This window comes from Manacus candei, unplaced genomic scaffold (genome assembly GCF_025592945.1).
Source record: "Manacus candei isolate 608988 ecotype Guabito, Panama unplaced genomic scaffold, ASM2559294v1 h1tg000011l, whole genome shotgun sequence".
Lineage (NCBI taxonomy): Eukaryota > Metazoa > Chordata > Aves > Passeriformes > Pipridae > Manacus > Manacus candei.
Window position 1 is genome coordinate 32,497,970 of NW_026138059.1, and position 23,100 is coordinate 32,521,069.

Here is a 23,100-nt window from a genome sequence, read left to right on the forward strand (position 1 = left end):
TTTCTTTTATTTTTATTTGCCCTCTTTTTAAAAAAACCCAACAAAACACAATTCACTTTTTTCTGTATTCTCTGTATAGAAGATAAAATAAAATACTGCTGTTCTATTTCAGTTTTCTTATCCTTATCTGTTGGTATTTTCAGCTTTTTTATTTTTTATTTATAACTTATCTCTCTCCTGATTTCTCTGTTTAGGCATTTGAAGGCCATCTGTTCTGAGATCACTTTTATTTCTTGATAAGTATCTCTGTTCTATGCTGAAGCTCCTTTCTCTGAGTTTCCAGTAATCATTATTAGTTAAATTTGTTAAGCTATGCTGGCAGTTTCCCAGCACAACCATCTCTATAAACAAAGATACTAATTTGCATTATTTAATATTTCAAAATAGTATTCTAACTCCTTACAGTTATTCTGTGTCGTGATATAGCACCCATGATTTTTTAACTGTTAAGCGCCTGTAACATACCTTTCATGTATTTGTTTATTGTCTTAAGTATTCATATCTTCTACCAGTAATTGTTTGCATGTTTCCTTTTCCTCATTAAAGTAGCATTTTATTTCTGTGTGAAATCTGTCATGGGGGCTAGAGGATAATTTATTATGATAATATGTAATATGCCAGAAAATATCACTTGTGCTTTTTGTTCTTTTCAGTTTAATTGTTAATGTATTAAACCACAATTTCATGTGCTCTGACCTTTTTTTCCAATGTAATTTATCCCAAGCTGCATAAGCAGCAGTGTGTCCCTGACAAGCAGCTATGCATGTCTCTTTTGTTGCTTGATATTCTGTTTTTCACTTAAAGCAAACTGTATATGTTCACAGAACCTCGCTTCAAATATCTTTCATGTCTGAATTTATCAATGTAATTCACTCAGATATGCCATACTATACATCTTCTGTTCCTTTTTGTTTGTTTTTTTCTTTAAAGTGAAATATAAAGAGATGGTCTTCTACATTACCATAGAATGTCATTAGTAGCTAGAGTTTTACTGCTATTTCAAACTAACTGGTAAACATTAATATCTATACTCAGAAGATTATAGTTTTCATGGTTACTTTGTCACTCTCTATTAAAGGATGTGTATGATATTTCATGGAAGAATGTGCAAACAGATCCTAACTCAGCAATGTTATGCCGAATATAAACTTCAGATAGAAATGCATAAACCCATGAAAAATGCCAGGGAAATGATAAAAATCCCCCTCAGTAATCTAATATGCCAAAGTAGTTCTGCCTAAGACAGAAGTTTAGACCAAGTGTGCAAAGCATGTGCCTTAATTCAGCTAGGAACATATATGTGCGTATGAGGATTCCCTATTGCATTGTTACTGATTTCAAGTATGGGACAGACTGAAGATGAAGTTTTTCAATAAAACAGCAGTTGAAAGTGAGCAACTTGTTTTCCAAAAATCAAGGAACTTCCAGTCTGCATTTAGTAAAGCAAGGCCTAGCAATATTTCTAATGTTACAGTAAGGAACAGAGAATAACAAAGTATACACTTTTTCTTGAGGCTTATAAATGTTAATTTGGGATCTTTTGAGCTGATCATGTCCTATGTTTCCCAAAGAAACTAGATGAAAAATTTCAAGTACATTCTCAGTTATTTGACACCAGAAGTGGTCAGAGACTTTGACAACAAGGTCTTTTAAGTGCTCTGAGATGTGTGGGATTTTTTCTGGAGATCTGTACTCAGGGGGTAGTTCAGTTGAAATTTCTTGACACTAAGAGTAAGGGAATATTACTTTCTTGTCTGTTTAACTAAGTAATGTTTTTCTCCTAAATAATGGTTTTTTACAGTTAAGGTATTATGGACATGCCTGGTGAAAGCACTTGGTTATATAAAATTATTAGGTTTCAGTTAGAGAGAAAAACTGTGCAGTGAATAATTGGAATTAATTGGAATTAATTTTCACTGCATTGCCATCAAGGCAGTGGCATGAAGTTTTTTAAATGAGAATCCAAACAATAACTCTTTAGCTCAAGCATCATCTATGCTTACAGCAATGATTAGGAACTGATTGGATTCAGGATCCAGGGCTGTATTCTTACAAGTATTACGTTTTTCATATCCTCATACATTTATCTGATCTTTCACTTTTGTTACTATAATGATAGTGAAGAATGGTAGAAAATAACAGGGGGATTATTGTTTCTATGATATGTCTGTTGATGTGAAATACATGGGAAAATTAGAATTCTCTAATAGCAGGGTTCATTTCCATTGGGACTTACCTCTTTTATTAGGCAAAATCAGGTGTCTACATTTTTATTCTGTCTGTCCTGGTTTAGAAAAGTTTGATCACTGGGGTTGAAATTTAGTAGAAATTAAGTTACCTGGAGAAAATTGATGAAACGACTCTTCAAATATGTGCTTTTCCTCCAAGGAGGGGATTTACAATTTTGTTTTTAATGTAAAATGTTCAGCAAGTTATTTTTTGAGCTTATCATGAATCTCTTCATTCTCAGCAAGTTATTTTTTGAGCTTATCATGAATCTCTTCATTCTATATGTTTCTACAATAACTTTACTTCAGTGTACAGTACTTGATCACTGCAAAGATCCAAAACAAAATTAAGTTCAAAAGCTCTATGCTGTAATTTGTCTTTTACCCATCTCCAAAGAATTTCTACATATCTCAAAGTGAACTTTTCATGGAAGGTAGGGAGAAGGGACCGTGGAAACCTTGAGTAGGTCAATTTTCATTGAGGCACCATTTTGGTAAAACAGTTTCAGGATGTGCTGACAGGAGATGTGTCTCTGGGAATGATGCTCAAAATACAACATAATGTTTGTGAAACTGAAAGGTATTAAGTATGATCTGGTATTCTTAGAGATCTAAGATAATTCTGTTGTTTAAGGAAATTATACAAAAGTCAAATAGTCAGAGTTGAAAAAAGAGACAGCAAGTGCAGCCTTAGTTAAGTCCAAAATACATGAAATGAAAATGATTCTCTGTGTGTTAGGAAGAAAATCGTGTTACTTTGTGGCAATACTTTGAAATTGATCTGCACAGTCAATTTTTCTGCTATTTCCTGACCTCTGAGGGCATGATTAGCAGTGATGTGTGGTAACTTCCAAAGATTCTCTTCCAACTTCTCTTCCTGATAACATATGTTAGTGTGAAAAATATCTATATATATACACACACACATAAATATGCATACCAACTTTAAGGGCTTGTAAAGGATGTTTGTGTATTTTTATGTGAATCAGTGGGACACGGTACTCATAAAGTGCTAGTAGAAACTGTGAAACAGTATAGATACCTGTTAGAGATTTTTAACTCTGGATACTGGATAAATAAATGACATACTGAGGCCATATTTTATATAAAAACCCCGCGTAATGAAAAATAGATGGTTAAAAGTTTTCTTTTAAGATTATATGGTCAAGTTCAAAGAAAAGTATTAAACTTGAAGGAAGATTTTTTACTTCTTGCTCTGCTTTAGAAGTGTATTCAATAATCTGTTATTGGAAGTAAAACATTAATTTATAGTACGGAAAATACATTGTTACTAAAAAGCCACTTGTGTTTTGCTAGATTTTTTTGTAATATGTGGATTAATTTGTAAAGATTGCTACACTTATTCTAGAATGAGTGTCTTGTCAAAAATGTATCAAAAGTCATTCTTGAAATTCATGGTAATTGATTTTTTTATTAGTATTTAAACATTTTTTTTCTGGATAGAAAAGATACCACATGCACCATTCAGCCCTCTCACTTCCATGGCTTATGATTGTCAAACTAGTTTGAAAGTAACCCTTCTGGCTCTCAAAAGACCTATTGAAATACTGTAGATTTCATAATTTCAAAATGTAACAGCAAGACCAGTGCAGGACCTAAACTTATATTATTGGCACAGTGTAATAATAATAAAAAGATGGTACAGTTAGGAAAAGCCACCACAGAAGTACGGTGTCATTGCTCTTCTCTGGAGTAATCCAGTTACTATTAGAGACCTGCATAAGGGTGATAGACTTTTGCTGAAAGAGCAGTAGGAGCTTAGATATTTCAGCAATTTCTGGTTGTCTTTGTAAGTGTAAGAAGGATTTTATCTTTTTTATCTACTGCTTGTACCTTAACAGGGGAATATTGTAATATTGTTGGGAAACCAGGAGACTATATGCAAACTAGTTTCACTAGTTGCAGATTTTGTCTACATCCAGAATAGAAATAAAACTGCAGTTTTGTTACAGGGATGAGTTTAGAGAACTGGAAAGAGAAATGACTTGAACTGCAGAATCAAAGAATCACTGAGGTTGAAAGTGACCCTAGATATCACCTCATCCAAATCCCTGATCAAAACATGGTCAGCTAGAGCAGGTTGCTCAGGGCCATGTTCTGTCAACTTCTGAGTGTCCTTAGGGATGGAGACTCTACAACCTCATTGGGCAACCTGCTCCAGTGTTTGACTATTCCTAAAATAAAAAGCGTTTGGTTTTTTTTTATCTTTAAATGGAATTTCCTGCATTTCAATTTGTGCCTGTTAGCTCTTCTTTCACTAGGTACTACCAAGAAGTTTCTGACTCCATCTTCTTTACTTCTCCTTCAGTTATTTGTATTCCTTCATCAGATCTCCCTGAACCTTCTCTTCTTCAAGCTAACCAGTCACAGCTCATTCAAGTTTGTCCTCAACTGGCAGATACTCAAACTTCTTAATCATCTCCATAACACTTTGCTATACTTATTCCAGCATGTACCTGTTTCTCTTGTACCAGTTCAGACCTGGAACTGTCAATCTGGATGAGTATCATCGAATGCTAAGCAGACATCAAGCAAGGATCACTAATATAGTAACTCAGTAAAGATCAACTGATTCTTAGCTTAATCTTAACTGATTAAGATTACTTAATTGTGAATGATTTTCATTGGAAGGGACTTGGAAGACCATATAGTTCCAACAACACTGCCATTGGCAGGAAACCTTCCACTAGGTCCGGTTATTCAGAGCCCCATCCAACTTGGCCTTGAACACCTCCAGGGATGAGGAGTCCCCAGCTTCTCTGGGTAGCCTATTCCAGTGCCTCTTATTAGTAAAGAATTTTTTCCTAATATCTAATCTAAACCTACCATCTTTCGGCTTAAGGAAGTTCCTCCTTGTCCTATCACTACATACCCTTGTAAAAAGTACCTCTCCAATCTTCTTGTAAGCCCTCTTTAGGAATTGGAAGACTGTTTTAAGGTGTCCCTAAGGCCTTCCCTTCTTTAGGCTCTATCAACCTGTCTCCACAGAAGAGGTGCTTCAACACTGTGATCAAACTCAATGTCTCTCCTCTGGACTCTTTCCAATAGATATTTTTTTTGTGCTAGGGGCAGCAGAGCTGAACACAGTACTCCCCTTGGGGTCTCACAAGACCAGATTAGAGGAGGAGGATCACCTTGCTCAGTCTTCTTAATGCAGCCCAGGATGCAGTTGGCTTTATGTGTTGGCTGGAAGTGCACCTTTCTGGGTCATGCTGAGATCTTGGTCCACCAATAACCCCAACTCCTTCTCATCAGGGTTATTTTTGATCTATTGTCCACCCAGCCTGTATCTGTGCTTGGGATTGCCCCAATCCAAGTGCTGGACCATGCATTTGACCTTGCTGAGCTGCATGAGATTCTAGTAACATGGATAATGTTACTCAGCTATCCATCCACTTTCTAATTGGGCAGTGGTTAGGAAGGAATTTGTCTACATCTGCCTGTCATGCTGACCAATGTTTTTTCTTGTCATGTTGTGTGTTCTTATTCATTATGTATTTGCACCCCTCTGTTCACCTTTGTCTCCTAGAATGAAGCAAAACGTCACATAAACCAAGGAATAAATTATAACAGCAATGACATTTTAAAGTGCTGAATAGATTTCATCTTATAAATATCAGAAACATTTTAACTCAACCACCACAGATTTCATCCTCAGGATTTACATTTTATTTTCATTAAAGCTGATTGTTAATAAGTTTATCCTTGTATCTTCAATATTTAAATAATTACTAGAGCTTGGATAAACTTTATTGAATTTAAATAAATATAATAAGTTTTTCAAATGAGCAAGCTTATATATACCCTAGGCAAAACAGAACTAAATCAGGATCTACTGCATAAAAATACTGCTAACATTTTTCTTTCTTATATTTGTGACAATATTTTTGAGTAATATAATCTTTATTATATTAGCCATTTTTGTTGTAATTATGGGACATGTAAAACATTGTATGATATACAAGGTTTTAACACTATACACAATATAAAACCACCACTGTTTTTTATTTTATATTTGAGGGAGTTTTCTAAAAAGACCTTTTTTTTTGTAATTGCTTATAATGATGATCATTTTTAATTCAAGTAAGACCCTGGCATCTAATTCCTGATTGAGAATTCCAGAGTGTGGATTCTTTTAAAAATTAAGTCTAGTCCTTGTCATGCCTGCATCAAAATGCAGGTGAGGGGAATGAGTGTACAGGAGGTTGATTTTGTCCATATTAATAGGTTTTATCCCATTAATTAATTAAGCTGATGATAAATTTCAAAAGTTATCAATTGAGAACTGTTAATCAGTAAGTGGTGGCATATCCTGCAGTGATCTACTTTCATCCAAATGTTATACAAAAGTTTTATTAATCATTTTGATTCCATTGTAAAAAATTGAAGATGACAAAGTAATACAGAAAAGTGGGAGTAAGTCAAATTTGTCGCAAGTCAAACTTTATTGCATGATGAAATGAATTCACTGAAACAATTTGATAAAACCTCATCTGTTTGAGAACAGAATTCATGTCAAAATGAAAAGTAATAGGTTGGTTTTTTTTCTGAGTGCAGTAACTAAAGGTCTAGGTGACACAGCTGGTTAGCAACTGGAAAAAAATCCCAACACTTCCATGGACTTGCAGTCAATCTGGAAAGTATGATAAAAATGCTAGCTATAAACAAGGAATCAATGTTACCTCTGTACTTTATTTCAGGAAGTTGTGCTGGAGCATGATGTCTGATATTTTAATATTTAGTTGCCATCTCTAGTAAAAAATATAACATTAGGGAAAAAGAGTATTAAACAGCGAAGAAGAACTGAAATATTTTAGTTTAAGTACTCTTACGTGTTTTTGTAATGGGAGAGTTTTTCTTTCCTGTATTTTGAGCCACAATATCTACACTGTCTTGTAAATAATGTCTTTGACAGTTTACTTTTTCTGTGAGCATGTGAATCTTGCTCTTCTAAGAATTAGAACAGCCCTTTGTGCAAAATTCCCAGAGTGAAGTGATAAGAATTAAGTCTGAGATTTTTTTATTGTTGAAACTTATAGTCACCCATCTTCCAACCACATACAGTTTTGTGGTCTACTGCCTCTAGTCCTCTTACATACAATTTCTGTAACTGTTGACTAAACTGAAGTTGGTGCAAAATACTTTAGTGAAAGCATCCTGTAAATCAACAGATAGAAACCTTGTGACTGTTTTGAATGAGTATTCATATTACATCTTTTCAGCTATTAAATCTGATCCATGTTGGCATTGCCAAATGAGAATAACTAGAATAACTAGATTAACCCTGAATAAGAGGAAATAATGTAAAGTAACTAATTAGAGAGTTCCTGATGGTTTAGTACTAGCATTTTTCCTTGACTCATTATTCAGATAATAACAAAGGAGCAAACAGAAAACAATGCCAAAACCAGTTCTAGACAGTGCTAGGTTGATCAAAAGATATGCTTTATCCTATATAAAACTTGTGTAGGTAAGATTCCAAACATTTTTGTCTAGTTGAATTCACATAAAAAGTTGTTTCTGTAGTGGTGGACAGCAGGCAAATTTCCTCTGCAAAACCTTTTGCCTTTTTGTTTGTTTGTTTGTTTAGAAGATCTGGATCTCTAGGGAGATGATCTTGTTGACTACTAGATCAGGACCCTCCTTTAAAGACTCTAAAGGGATTGTAGCTGAAACAACCATTAGTTATCACAGCTGTTCAAGACTTTGCCAAGAAAAGAATTAGACATGCTGACATAAGAAAGTCTAAAGAAATGAAACAGTTGTGTAATATTACTGTGTCAGTAAAATGAATCTGAGTAAACTACCTGTCTTTCAGTAACTTTTTGTTGCTAAACAGTAAATATTGAGAAATAGCTCAACAGCTATTTCAAATGTGTTACTTGAGCCTGTATCAATTGAAACTGTCATAAGACCTCACTTTCTTATGTTAAAGTACTTTATTATGCTAATAAAGTAACAACTGCTATTCCATCTAACTGCTGTTCCACCTATATTTGATATTGTTAACAATTAATTTTAAATTACAAAAGTCAGGATCCTACAAATACGGTATGACATCTAAATTCAGCTATCAAACAGGGACATTTTTTGTACTTTGTGGTATGCTACTCACATTTGGCAAAGATAGTAATTTCTAGTAGCTGCTTTCCAGGACCTGTGAGGAGATTCTCAAGAAGCTTCATCTGGGTTTTTCTCAGAGGAACCTGGCAGGAAGTCAAAAGGCAACAAGCATATATTGAGAACTTCCAAGGGTGGAAATTGCATGATCTCTCTAAACAACCTGCTCCACTGCTTGTTTGTAGAAACTTTTTCACTGCATGGATAGACAAGCAGTGGACTAGCTTATCCAGAGAAGTTAGGTAGTCGCCATCCTTCGAGGTTTTCTACACTGACTGAGTAAAGCCCAGAGCAACCTGGTCTGATCATGTAGATGCTTAGAACAGAAATGTTCTGATGTCTCTTCCTACCTGAATTATATGTTGATTTTTGGAAAGATAATGGAAAAAAAAATTAATGTCAAAGTAATGTAAGTGGCTAATTAAACTAAAACTAGCAATAATTTCCTCATAAAATCCTAGTGGATTCAAAGGAAATGAAGATCTTGTGGCAAGAACAAAACCTTGTCACAGGGTGCATTTTCTATAATGTAGCAGCATGAACAAGGCAGTTTAAGATAGACTGTAAGCTTAAAAGCAAATTACAGTTCTTAGTTTTTTAGATCATTGGCAGGGAAATGCACTTCTATGAACAGGAATAATGCATAAGCTCTCTGTGCATTGAGTCTGTTAGACAGATTTAAGGAATTGAAGCTGGGCTTTAGCCTTCCTCTTTTTATCTTAAGGCTGCATTTTATCCAAAGGGAATGTAACTGAAATTCAACTCTCAGGTTAATAATCCCAAAAATTTGAGGTAGCTGAAGAAGTTTACTTTTGACTTAGGATCTTAAGCTGAAGTGGCATAGTGGATTAAACAGAAACCTTATGAATTTTTCCTTTTAAAAAAGTATATTCCTTTATTTTTAAAAGTAATTACTAGCAGTAAGTGTATTGCTGCCTATATAGAAGTAAAATTACTAAAATGCATTTTCAGTATATGTGTAGTTTTGTGTATATTATACAATTACAATATGATTGTACTGACTGTATAAACAACTCAGATAGATAGCGTATGACTCCACTTGCATTTTTAATATAATCATTCACAGTTGCTACATTGATGCAAAATGTTAGCAGCAAAATTCTTACTGGAAGACTCCATTTACGTTAGCTAAAAAACTCCATTACTATAGCTGAATATTCTGTAGTTGTAGAGTCTAATTAAAAATAACTATTAGCCATTTTACAGTTTCCATGTTTAGATTGAATTCTTCATTCGAGTAAAATAGGTGAGACAAAAGCTTTTCAGAAAATTATCATCAAAAGAAAATACAATCTGTGTTTGTACTTCCCTTCCCCAGTGTTATTAGTAGAAGCCATAAAATGCTTCCAAAATTCCATTTCCTCTCAAATTAATGTGATTGTTTATCTGGGTTATATTTTACAAAGTTAATTTTCACAGACAAAACATCAATATCTGCAAATACCCATTTACATAGCATGCCATGCTATGACCATGCACTACGCCACATTTACTTGCAGATTTCTTGCTGAAGTTATTTGTAACTGTATGCATAGATTGAATTGAGTGTAATTTTAAAATCTGTCCTCTTCGAGGTTATGTACTAAATTTCAGCCTTGTAAAAATGAAAAAATGTCCTCCCTTTTTTCTTTGAATACTACTTTATGTAAAATAGTCAACAAGCTGCTTGGAAGTAAAATGTAAATGAAGTAGCAAAGAAGGATGGTTTAAACCAGGTATAGGCACTTCTGTAGCAGAAAATAAATCAGGGATACCTTGATTTGTTTGTTAACAAATGAACATCTCACAACTGCAAACAGTAGCAAAACAGAGAGGCTTTATATGGCTGTGAAGATAAATGCTTATCCTTTGTCCCCGCCTTGGTCAGGCAGCTGTTATGGTCCATTGTTCCCACATGTACCATGCAAGAGGTCCTAGTGCTGCCAAGGGACACTTTATGACCAGTGGAAGCTTCACCCTTCAGCTAGTTTGGTCAAGGCTTATCAGAAGGTCCTGAGTTCACAGAGGGGGGTGGTGCAATGTGGGAAGGGAAAAGATGCACAACCACAAATTATCGTCTGCAATGCAGTCCTTCAGCACATAGTATGGCTGTACAACACTTTCATTTTGCTCAGGACTGCACCTTGTGTTGGAATGTTTTCATCAGACTTACTTGTTTCTACTTGCTGTTGTAACCTTTAGTTGGCACAGAATTTTTCTCTGTAGCATCTAGTTTATAGTCACTAGTCCTTGGATGCTATCATAAAACGGCTTTTATTTCAAGAACTCTAAGGTCAAGAATATGTACTATTTAAGATTGTGTTTTCAGATAGATAAACCTTTTTTTTCCCTCTGAAGAATAGAAACGTGCATACGTTCATTCTAAAAAATGGAATCATCAATCATTGCCAAGTGAGATAAATATTCTTTGAAATGGAACTTATCAGAAAGCCATTTTAGAATGTACTAATTTGTTAATGTTCTTAAATGTAGATTGATAAAATCCTAATTTTACACCATTCCTCTCCAATTCATACTGAGAAATAAAGAACAGAAAATTCTCTTGTATTTTTTTGTTGTATATAAGTGTAGGAGATCCTGGTACTGCATTTCTGGAAATGGCTCCTGATTTCTCTTACTTTCAAGTAGTGCTGCTTTCAGAATGAAACAATAACCAGGAGAATTGAGTATTTCAGACATAATATGTATTAACAAAAGTGGTTACATGTGGCAACATTACATTTTTAAGTCAGTATTTCTAGCAGCTATTTTTCCTCAGGTAGTAAAGGTTCTGGATTTTCTTTTTGTCAGATGCTTAATTTTTCTTCTTACAGTAATATTCTAGTTCAAGAATATTGAAACTGAATTACTAAAGCTCAGAAGAGAATCTTGAGATGTCAAGTTATGTGCATAAATTTTGTATCTGTGGTCTCAAGCTGGGATATCTGATTGTCCTGTTCTGTCACATGAGACATATTATTTCTTGATCAGTTATTTTTCTAATTTCATCTGTAACTTGGCTCCATTAGAGATAGCTATAACTTATATTCAGTTGTATATGATTTTGTTTCCAATGACCAAAGTTTGGATTTCCTGTAGTATTTTTGAAAAGAAATGATTTGTTACTCACTAAGATTCTGTTAAAGATATAAAACCAAAATTCATAACTACCAATAGCCTTCCAAAAGATCTGTTTTCTCTGTCTTTGTCCAGCTGCATCTGCTGACAGTTTCTAGTGAATTGGCTTCAGACTCTTAGGATCTGCTATTTGCTTCACATAGTTTGTTATGTTTTGCAAATTTCTACATATTGATCGATGACTTTAATGCAAATTAATTTAAGTTTCTTACTTTACTGTTTTTTTTCTGCACCAGCTCAAATATCATCAATAATACACAGTCTATAAAAAGTCATCCACTGTGGAATAAAGCCTTGCTGGTTTGATTAATACCTCTAGGTACTTAATACCAATGGAAATGAAGTGCATATAATTTTTTTGACCAGTAAACCCTTGCCAACTTAAATGAACAGTGCCAACAGTGTTTTACATTGTAACTAACTACAGTAGATCTAACTGCATAAATGCTCATAACATCAATAGACCATAGCAGAACTTTGTGTAAGGTGAGACAACAAAAATAAAGGAAACACTGAAATGCTACAACATTGTGTGGGATTTTGAGGATTACACAGTATGCACAAAATCAACTGAGCAAAAAATACATAAATGTATGAATTTATATTATTGGGAATAAAATCTCTGTACCTTGGTTTAGAACAGGCATTCTGAAAATGGTGTTATATGCAGCTATGTTACAGAGATACATTACTTGGGCAAGAGTTTTCCATGGTAGCCATATAATTTCTGTCATTACATATCTATATTTACATATAGTTTACAAAAAATTCTTAGTTTACCACTTTCCAAGTCTTGTATTGTACAATTTCTCACTCTGAACTTTCTCTTTTCCTATGTGCATGTGCACACACACATACACACATACACAGGAGTATTTCAAGAGCTGTTGACAGAGTAGTAGATGCTGTAGGTTTCTTGTCACTATGATTTCCATTAAATTTTGATTAAAAAAATAGTATTGATTATTCACTAATCCATGAATTATTGCCACAATAACTAAAATTAAATGGAAATTGCCAAAATGCATTCTATTATGTGATTTAGTTTTAAATGCTCCAACTGATTAATAGCTATCTATAAGTTTTGTAGTGATTCCCGTAAACTAGTAAGAATAGTTGTACTTTGTTAGAACTTACCAGCCTTTCAGGTGTAGCACTTTCAATTTTAAAATGCTCTTCATTTTGTAGCAATTCTTTTATGCTAAAATAGGAAGAACTGCGTCCTTGCTTTTTCCCTACACTTGTACAAGCATATTCACATCTGCTTTACAAATATATTGGTTTCTGAAGTGCACAGTGAAGCAGTGACAAGAGAAGGCAAATGTTGAAATGTACATTTTAAAAAGTTTTAAAATATGTGATAATATATGTCCATGTTTTCTGCAAGATGCAACAATTTCCTTCCTTTCTACCCCTCTAATAGTGCTTTTAATTTTCTCTAAATACTGCTATGTCAGTTTAGGAAAGAGGAGGTAGAATAAATCTATTTCCTTACTCACAGGGAAAAGAGAGTTTTAAATTTCAGGCTACATAGTACAAGAACAAACCTCCTCCATATACAGTTTGTGTTTTGCATAATTTGATTGTCTGCTTCAACCTGTTTCTTCTGACTTATGGCCTGTTTCTCTTTTTGTATTTCTGTTAACAGAAAGCTGACCTTGCAGTTGCACCCTTGGCAATTACCTATGTTCGTGAGAAGGTCATCGACTTTTCCAAGCCCTTTATGACTCTTGGAATAAGTATTTTGTACCGCAAGCCCAATGGTACAAACCCGGGCGTCTTCTCCTTCCTGAATCCTCTCTCCCCTGATATCTGGATGTATATTCTGCTGGCTTACTTGGGTGTCAGTTGTGTGCTCTTTGTCATAGCCAGGTAACATGTCAACTTTTGTGATTTTTTTGGCAATTGTTACCATTTTTTTCTTACTAATAATTGTCAAAAGTCACAAAAATTTTCTTTCATACTCTTATATTTAAACTTCATGATGTACAGAAGAATAATTAATGATGAGGGTTCTCACTATTAATATTCTCCACTGCCATACTAAGTCTCCAGTTTATGTCACTAAGTCCTGAGCATGCTAGCTAGCTTTCTTCTTTTATTAACAAATTTAGAAACACTAGAAAGTTTTCAAAATATCTTTTCCCAATATGTTTGTGTTTAGAAACATAATTGACATGATTTATTTTGTTAGCCCAATTTCTTTTTATGCTATGGTGCTTAATCTCAAACTGAGTACTTAGTTGCCCATGTTAAGTCTAGATGTCCAAACTGGGCCTCTACCTCTATACAAAACAGTTTATGTAGATTAATATCTTAGAAGTAGGGTAACAGTAGGTAGTTTTTGGTTTTGTTTTTTTTTTTTAATTATATGCTATCCCTGAGATACCTCACAGAATTTAAAGTCTCAGAGTGGAATATATTTGGAAGCTTAGTTGAGATTTTGAAATTAAGGAGCTGAATACATTAATTCTTAAATTATAAATTGATTTTATATAGCACTTTTTAATCTATTTTCTTCAACACAACCAAGCAGAAAAAAAAATTTTCCTTGTTAATTTATTAAGTCTGAGTCCAGATGCTCACAGAAGTAGTCTTACATGTAACTTTGGCTTTTGTTGCGACAACAAAATAAAACCAATCAGAATAGTAAATCAGCGATTCCTGGGGTTATAAATTAACCTCTTTTGCAGATTCCTCCTAGTAGTCACTTGTAATTTTTTTTTAATCAAATGCATATAAACTGTAATGTCTTTTATTTCTTAATATGGTGGGGTCTTTTTGTTTGAGTTGATAATGCAATCTCACTTCAGTCCTGAGATTCCTATGGTTTCATTCTGTGGTTCACAGTAGAATCTTCATGTTTTTCTTTTTTATATTGTGCTGTAGTTAGTATCAGGATTCTCCATCTGTCTTTGATACTCTCTGTTTCATTTTAGAAAGTTTTATCATTCCTCTACTAGGGAGAAGCAATATTTTCAGAAACCAGTTTAAAAGTAATTTAGCTCATGAAGTACATGAGCTGTTAAAGTAATATAGATAACACTGAAACATAATGTGTAATGAATAACTTTGCTGTGTACCTTCTTCAAAAGTCTGCTTTAAAGAGCAAGACTTATGATGAAAGTTTCTTGAAAGAACAGTAGATTTTAGTGGACTATATAACCAGAGAGTACACTCATTTCTGAGGTGTTCCTGCGATACAGATACCTCTGAAAGCACATCTGAGCACAGCTGAGCATAAATCACAACTTATCTTCTGAAATGCCTCATGTAAAATATTTATGTGTATGTCCAAAAGTTTTAACCCTACTGTTATTACTGAAGGACATATTCAGTATGATGCACAGCGCTTTTGACAGACAGCTCCCACTAATGTTAGTAGGAGTTGTATGGCTGAGTTCTTACTTGTGCTTTGAAAATGTGTCTTGACATATTTTTTAGGAAAAATAGATTGTCTTGAAGCCCTTTTTTTTTTTTTAATTAAGCAATTCAGCCACTTGAGCTCTCTAGTAGAACTGGAAATAATGTTTATTTTTATACAGAAGCACTAGATAGTAGACAATACTGCTGAAATTTTTTTTCACTTGTTTCTGTAGACAGCACCATAAATTCCTCATATAATTGGAAACATTATCTTTATTGTAAAGCAATACGAAATATGTTTTATACTGAGCAGAGGTTTGGTTTTTTGTAAAGTTGTATAAGATACCTTTTTTACACCTAAATTTATATTAGCCTTCAGATCTAGAGATTTTCAATAATTCTTAACTTGTACAATCAAATATTGATAACACATTTAGAAATAAAAGATGTAGGACTATGTAAGACAATCTACAGATTTTATTAATAATACAGAATGACTTAATAGTATGTGATAGCATTTTCCAACACTATCCCTCATATAGGGAAGCAGGTCTAAGTTAAAAATTAAATCTCCTGCTGAATACTAAACAGAGAGAAGAATGTTATTCAAAAGTGAAAGAGTTTTTTGCAAATACAATTCACAAAATGTATCTGTCATGTAAAGAGAGATACTTTGAAGTGTGGTAGTGAAGAGGACTTTGCAGCATAGTGGTATGTATTTTCAGCACACATTATATGTTAGGTATTGCACAGCTGATGTATTTTTCAGTCCTGGTGTTGTGAAACTGTTGGACTGTATGCCACTAAATTAATAGCTTCCACCTAGAATGTCTTATTAAGAAGATTTCTATTTCATAACAATCCTTTCATAATGAATGTTTAACTACCGGTGTTTCATAATAATTACTATGTATTTCATAATAAGGTGTACCTATGTTTGGAGCAGTACTTAGTATGTCTTTTACAATATGATGTTTTATAATTACAGCTCACCAGAGTATTCAGTATAGAATATTTATTTTTAAGTTTAAACTTCCCATTTTTTTGTCAAGTGTTTTGTGATTTGAATGTTTCACCACGTCTTCTAAACAGTGTTGGAGTGTAAGAGGTTGGTACATTGAAAATGGAAAACACCATTGTTCTACCTGGATTTCACTCAGTAATTAGCAGTATGGTCATATTTAGGGAAAGGTGAAGAAATTACTAAAAGGTTTGAGAATCTTTAAGAAGGAATTGTTGAAAAGACTGCCAAAGAGTAATATATTAGGCATAAAAGGGGAGAAATGGAATATCAATCTTTATCAGTCTTTTTCTTTATTTGAAAGAGCATTGGATTTTCCTTCTGTTTTGAGAACCAGATATAAAGAGCTGGAATCTTTTCATATTCTACAAGACGAAAAGCTAGGAGAGATTTATGTGTTAGCTGGAGAACTTTTCTATTTCATTTTCCTCTTGTAGTTCCTCCCAAAAAGATGGTTCTACTCATGAAAGTGTAAATTTTACATTGCAGGTAGGAAGACCCTATATGTGTTGTACACAGTGTTTGCTTTAATTGTCATTCTTTGTGGGAGTTATAGTAGGCCGTAGTTTCTCCATAGATATAAAAACCTCTTAATCTTGTTTGTTTCAATTGTTGAATCTTAGTAGTTATGGTCGTTAGTCTCTAAAAGTTCCTCTCTTTGTTGTACAGGCTGGTGACTGATAGATAAACCCAGTCTGCATGACACTAAGCCTATTAATTTTCTGTGATCTGAGAAATTCATATAACATTTTTTTCTCTTGTGACAACAGCAATAGATCTCTTTCTGATGCCAGATAGCAGTGTGTTTGGGTGTCTGCTAGCACTGTCTTGTGTCATCTGAAATCTTGTTATGTTCCAATACCTTCCTGCTACGCCTCTGCCTTTACTTGTTTCTTTGATTTGGAATACCAGTTAAATTCACAGTTTACATGTGATTAGAAGGAAAAATAATACTACAGTAAATTTTGCCAACTCCTTTTTGGAGTTCCGTCAAGTACAAAACATTTTCTGATCTGTATAATAAGAAATCTCAAATACTGGAATTTCTTTTTATTTCTGTCAGTATAAACCATAGTTTCATTTCAAAGCAACATGCTGTTTTCTTACAGTGTTGTATATCAACTTCATAGACACATATTGTTCCTTCTTTTTCATTAGTCTGTGTACATGAAACAGACGTTTCCTAATTTTGGTCTCTGCAAAATCTAATGTGTTGGTAACTGAACATTTATCTTAGGCTTTTCTCTGTGAAGAAGCTTAGGAATAGCCTGCTGCTTCAAACTTGAACAGACGCCTGAACATTATCTCTCTCTGGAGTGCATGCATATTCTTTTGCATCTCATTAGTCTTCATTTTTATTTTATATTTCTTGATCAGCTGATTTCTGTCCTTGAGCTTGTCTGATTGATTTTCAAGCTACTTCTTGAAAACTATCTTGATAGAAAGAAATAAGAGAAAACTACTTTTCCATTTACTGTGGAGCTCTCATTCCTATATTACTATGTTGATATTTATTCAAGTTGGAAGTTAGCATATTTATTTTTAACAAGCATTCTTCCTATGAGAATTGTATCACCTGAGGTCTCCCTAGAGAACTACAGCATATGCTATGAGGTGTTTGCAGGAATAAATTCATCATCCAGTAGGGCAATCCAGATGTCAACCCTGAAATCTGCTTCTTTTATGGTCTTACAGTATTAAAACACTTTCGCCTCAATTGTAACACAAAGATTTAATTTTGTCTCGACTGTAATGCAAGTGGGGATATTGTCACTCTACTATAAAATGCTGTGTAAATAGACAAGGATAAAAGCATGCCAAAAATATCACACTTTCAAAAATTATTCCTTAAAAATTATTTCAAAATCAGATCATTTTATTTCTTTTAAACCAAGTTGCAGTTTATGACCCTCGGTTGATTGCTTCCAAAATATTCCATAGAATTGTCTTCTTTTCAGATAATTTTTTATGGTTGAAAAGCAAGTCCTTGTTAATGCTTGAGATCATCTTTATCGTAAGCAGAAAGCAACTGTGCCAGCCTCTGGAACACTTGAATTTTTTTGTCAACTAAACTAGGCACATTGCATGACAAGAATTTTTCTCTCTCTTTCGTAGCTTTTTTAGCTTTTTTGTTAACTGATGTATTTGTGTAGCTGTACCAAGAAATCCTAGTGTTGTGTGAGAATGTTCTAAAAAGATTACTTGCTGAACTAAATATCTTCTCCTTTACATGAGACCTGGGAAATTTTAATTTTAGATTTCCATCATTCAAATGAAGTTTCGATAAATAAGATAATACAAAGACGATAACTCAATTATATCTTATATCTTCTTTTTTTTGCACCATGAGCAAATTATGAAGCATGTTTTTCACTTTTCCGTCTAAGTATTATAACAAGGAAATTGTACGGTCATCTTACCTGGACAGCTGTAACTGGAAACTTTGTAGGCAACATTTGTCCATGGTATTTCAAATATGTTCAGGTACTTTTGAGTATCACTTTTCCCCAAATGTGGAAGACAGCTTTAAACTGGTTAAACAGTTTACTCCACTGTATACTGTTTACACTAGCATAAATTTTCATAATCTCTAACAGCATTTAAGTCTAATTTTTTGTGGCTGGCACACAGATCTGATGGTCATCCATCTTTTTTTCTATGTAAAAAATGCAAAACATACTGCAATTATAATTCTTTCTTATGGCCATCATATAAGTTCTGTAGTTATTTTGAGAAGTTTTGATACAGATTATGATCAGTTCTATATAATCCGAGTGTTGTAGATGAGGATATGTGGCTAAAAGAAGGACATGCATAGCAAAGAGATAAGCAACAATCTCTCAGTTTGCATTTTGACACTTGGAAAAATGATTACCTTCTCTGATTACCTCCAGAAAAGATTTATCTGGGTTCAATATCAGTTTGTAAGGTCTATAGTTTATAAATAAACAACTCTGTGACTCCTCATCCTCACCCCTCAGGATTTGCTTGAATGAGTTCTGAATGCTTTGAATCTCCTTCAGCTGTTCAAAGAGAGCCAAGACTTTCAAGAGGCCTACAAATCTACATACAAGCCCAACATCTACATAATAACCTCTATTACAATACTATTAGAGATCATAATGAGAAAACTTATCTTTTAATCTTTTTAGCATAAACATCCACTTCAGATTTTAGGGGGAACCCCCCAGTTCATGAAATCCTTTCTATATTGGTGGTAGATCCCAGATACTACTTACCACGCATCAAAACTACAAAAAAATTACTTCCAGCAAAACAACTGAAATGACTTAACTGAGGCTGACTGAAAAAATCATAACCAGATGCCTTTGTAGCCCAACAGAAGATAGAGTACCCCCTTATTCGCTGTATCTCTATATGCATGTTGAAGAAAAATGTGTTCACTTGAAGACAATCAATTCTGGATTCCTCCACCAAGAAATTGATTTTTTTTTTGTCTCTGCTGATCTAGCCAAACTGCAGAGGTAAGATGTTAGGGTGGGGGGGCGTTCTAGGAAAACAGTAGTTCTGATGGCTTCTGCCTCAAGGGAAGCATTTGTTTGTACCACTTGCTTCATCAGCATGTTTTATGTTAATTCTTGTTCCTTTATAGATTACTGAAATTGGAATTTTATTTTTTTTAATTAAGAGTATAGTAGTGTCCTTATATTGTGTGAAATTGAAGGTGGCCTAAAAATTCTTTTCATCCTTTCTGTTAGTTTTGTCCTTATTATTCTGAAAGCCATCACAAGGTTCTTCAATTCATCACTACTTCTCCAAGAACCTAGGTATTTTGAAGGCCTGAACTGAATCGTAACTCTGCTCATCCTTAAGGAATTTGATGCCTCTTACTACCAGCAACTCAATCTCTTCATTCTCACTTACTTAAGCATGTGATTCCAAAGACAAGAATTAAAATTTAGATAACTATAGATAGATCATTATCTCCAGTTGGCTGGACAGCTCATTCATTCTGTATCCACTCTGACTTTACTTTTACGGTTTTCTATATGCAAGTGTTACATACTTTAAAACATTTATTCCCTGTCCATTTTGATGGAACACTGTAATGCAGTCTCTTATAGAATCTGAGGGATATATATGGAAAGTTGTTTCAAACTCATATTGAGCTATTTTTCATTTTGTGGTTTCTCTTTATTTCAGTTACTTGTTTACATGTTACACTGAATATTTCACAGCCCAAGCATGTCAGGATCCTATATATCCTTTTGAATCTCAACAGTACCTTGCATCTTAGGATCCCAAGGGTCTTCACTAAAGCTCTTGGAGAGGATTCAGCTGCATAAACCATCTTTAATAGTAAAATTTCCTAAGTTTTTATCAGTGAACAACTTCTGGAATGACTTTACTCACCGAACTTCTGTTATTTTGATTTTTTTTCTGACTAGAATTGTTCTATTTAATTCATTCTGTTTCACAGAATTCATTGGTAGATATATACCTGAATGCCATTCACTGTTTATCTAAATCATGATTTCTAACTGCCTATGGCAGTTGCATTTGCATTCCCTTCATCTTTAGAACAAGCTGGGTGATGTTGGAAGATATGTCACGTGTATTTTGATTTCTTTTACACACTCATATTTGAATTTACATGACCAGCTTTCTGTGACCTTTTTTTTGCACACTATCTGACCAAGTTAAAATATTTTAAATGTACATACTATGAAATTAGCTTTTGAAAATATCTCTGCAGTCAAAACAATGACAGTTCTCATTAGAAATTTGCTATTATCTAATTGGTTTTAACTAAAACCAAAGTAGATCTCATCTACCTAATTTTGTGTTTTTAAATGTCTTGGATAAAAAAATTCTCTAAATGAGTCAATATCTGACAACTGTTTTGTCAAGAGTTCTATAACACCACACAAAATAGTGTTTCAGATCTACCGTGGACAGTGATTTGTTAATTTCTATGTCCTGTGTTAACATCCATTAGCAAACAGTCCTTGCTCCTAAAAAAACAACCTGAGGAAAAATTTTATTTAGTTTTGAAAGATTCTTTACACTATGATAACATATGCAGAGGTTCATCCTTATTTTTAGCAGCCCTTGCTAATCACCAGCACAAATAGTACATGAGAATATTGAATTGCTTTTATGAAGTAGATGACTTGAAAAAAATGTTGAATCTCCAGAAAAAGTACCAAACATTCTTTTTTGATATTGAATCATTTAATTCTGTTCTATCAAAAAAGTTTCTTCCTCTATATGTGGCAAGAAAAGAAAACACAAGTCTAGCCTTGGTACTTTGTACATTTATTTAGTAAGTGATAGCATGGAATAATATTAAATGTGCCTAAAGAGAAGGGTTCCTCTACATATAAAGCTGAATGTTTCAAAGCTAAAATGATGCTTTAGAGAAAGATCAGTGCCTCTTATGTTTTTGGAGTTTGGGGACAGAAGGTTTATTTACTTTAAGTTTGGTTTACTTTATGTGTTTTACTCTGACACGCAGAGTATTAGTAGGGAGAAGGAAACTGTAACTCTCACCATAATGCAGTTTTCTCATGAGATATGCAAACCATGAAGTCCTCCAACCCAAAGAACAAAACACAAGGATCTAGTGGAATGGGAATACAATCAAAAATCCAAGAAGGTACCACAGCATTATCAAAAGATTTTGTTAATTATTGGATACAATTTGAAAATGTGCAAGTTAGCTGATGACTCCTTTTCCACTAGCATCAGTGACCGAATTTACAGAGTGCCTAGTATATTAAAACATGAGTTCAAATGGCAGCTGAATTGCTGAGGGGTTTTTTTTGTTTGTTTTGTTTTGTTTGTGCTTTTTTCTCCCCAAAGTCAAAATGGAAAAGCTGCTGTCGGAACCTTTTTATTTATTTGAGTCATTTCACACATACATCCTGCTTGGAATACTTGACTTAACAGTGAAAGGTTTCCTTGAGAAAAAAAGTAGGGATTATAGGGATAGGGTGCAAAATTGAATGTTAGCAGTCATGATTACTATTTACCCTTCTTCTGGAGGCCCAGAAACATAAAATAATATTGAACAAAAATGACTGTAAGGATTGAAAGGCAGTTTTTATGCTAAATGAGCAAAATATATAAAAATTATCATTATTTATTTGCTAGATGTGTGGACCCATATGTGATGAATTCCTTCATATCATCTAAATTAAGAAGGAGACATAAACCATTGGAAGCAAAGCCAATATATGATATGATGGCTATTAACTTTGTAGAAAATTCTAACAACAGATGTTCAGTGGAATGAAATAGCAGTTTCTGTAGAATAGTATTTGAGAGTTCTCCGTTGAATTCTTGTTTCACAATTTCTTGAAGGATAAGAAAACTTGGGTAACAAAAGTATTTTATGAATTTTACTCTTTTATTCTCTAAAATAGACCTTGTGCTGTATGTAATGTTAATAATGCAGATGAAATTCTGGGCTACTTTTAGATATTTATAATTAAATAGTCAAATGTCCAGTTTCTTGGAGTGGTGTAATGTGTCTGTTAGAATATAGGGTGGGTTTTTCTGGTTTTGTTTGTTTTGGGTTTTTAAAATACACATGAACTTCTGACTTTGGAATTGGAAATAATTGAATTTTTACAAATTTAGCTAAAACTGGATTTTCTAAATTTCTCTATCTCTCTATCATTATTATCCATTATATTCTGAAAAAAAAAAAACCTAAATAGACATGTAAGTAGAACTAAATTAAAGGAAAAATGAAACAGAAAAACAAAACTCTAAAACCAAATAAACCTTACCTCTTTGAGAGATAGAGAATTTTTTCCTTGAAGGAAAAGTCTATTAGACCTGGGTCATGGTTAAACATTATACTTTAAACCAGAGGTATATAAGAACCAAGGAAATAAAGTGGGAATATTTCTTAACTTTAAGTGTTGTTCACTATCTGGAGAAAAATAAGATTGTTCCCTACAAGTTTCTGTAGTCAGACATATGAGAATTATATCTCCTGCTTATCTTCCTGATTTAACTCTTTCCAGAAGTTTACCTGGCTTACGCAAGCCGTCAGTCTGTAACTCACTAAAGAGTATGTCATTTAAACAATGACAAGACTTGATCAGAAATCATCCTGAAAAAATAAGTATGGTAACTGGTTTTGATGGTGAAACAAAATCATTAGTGTGTCCTTCAAGCATTTATGTTTTATGTATGGAAATCACTCTGTGTAAACTCTGATGATAGTGGAAT

The 23,100-nt window shown here is 33.6% G+C and overlaps 1 protein-coding gene across 1 annotated transcript in view; it reads left to right on the forward strand.

The window, feature by feature from the left end:
- Positions 1–13,551, forward strand: part of LOC127466854 (glutamate receptor ionotropic, kainate 2) — a 246,679-nt gene extending 233,128 nt beyond the window's left edge. Inside the window, exon 12 of the mRNA XM_051778199.1 lies at positions 13,156–13,551. Coding sequence (XP_051634159.1) covers positions 13,156–13,383 — 228 coding nt within the window. The 3' untranslated portion in view covers positions 13,384–13,551. The remainder of the gene's footprint in view (positions 1–13,155) is intronic.
- Positions 13,552–23,100: the final 9,549 nt, after the last annotated feature.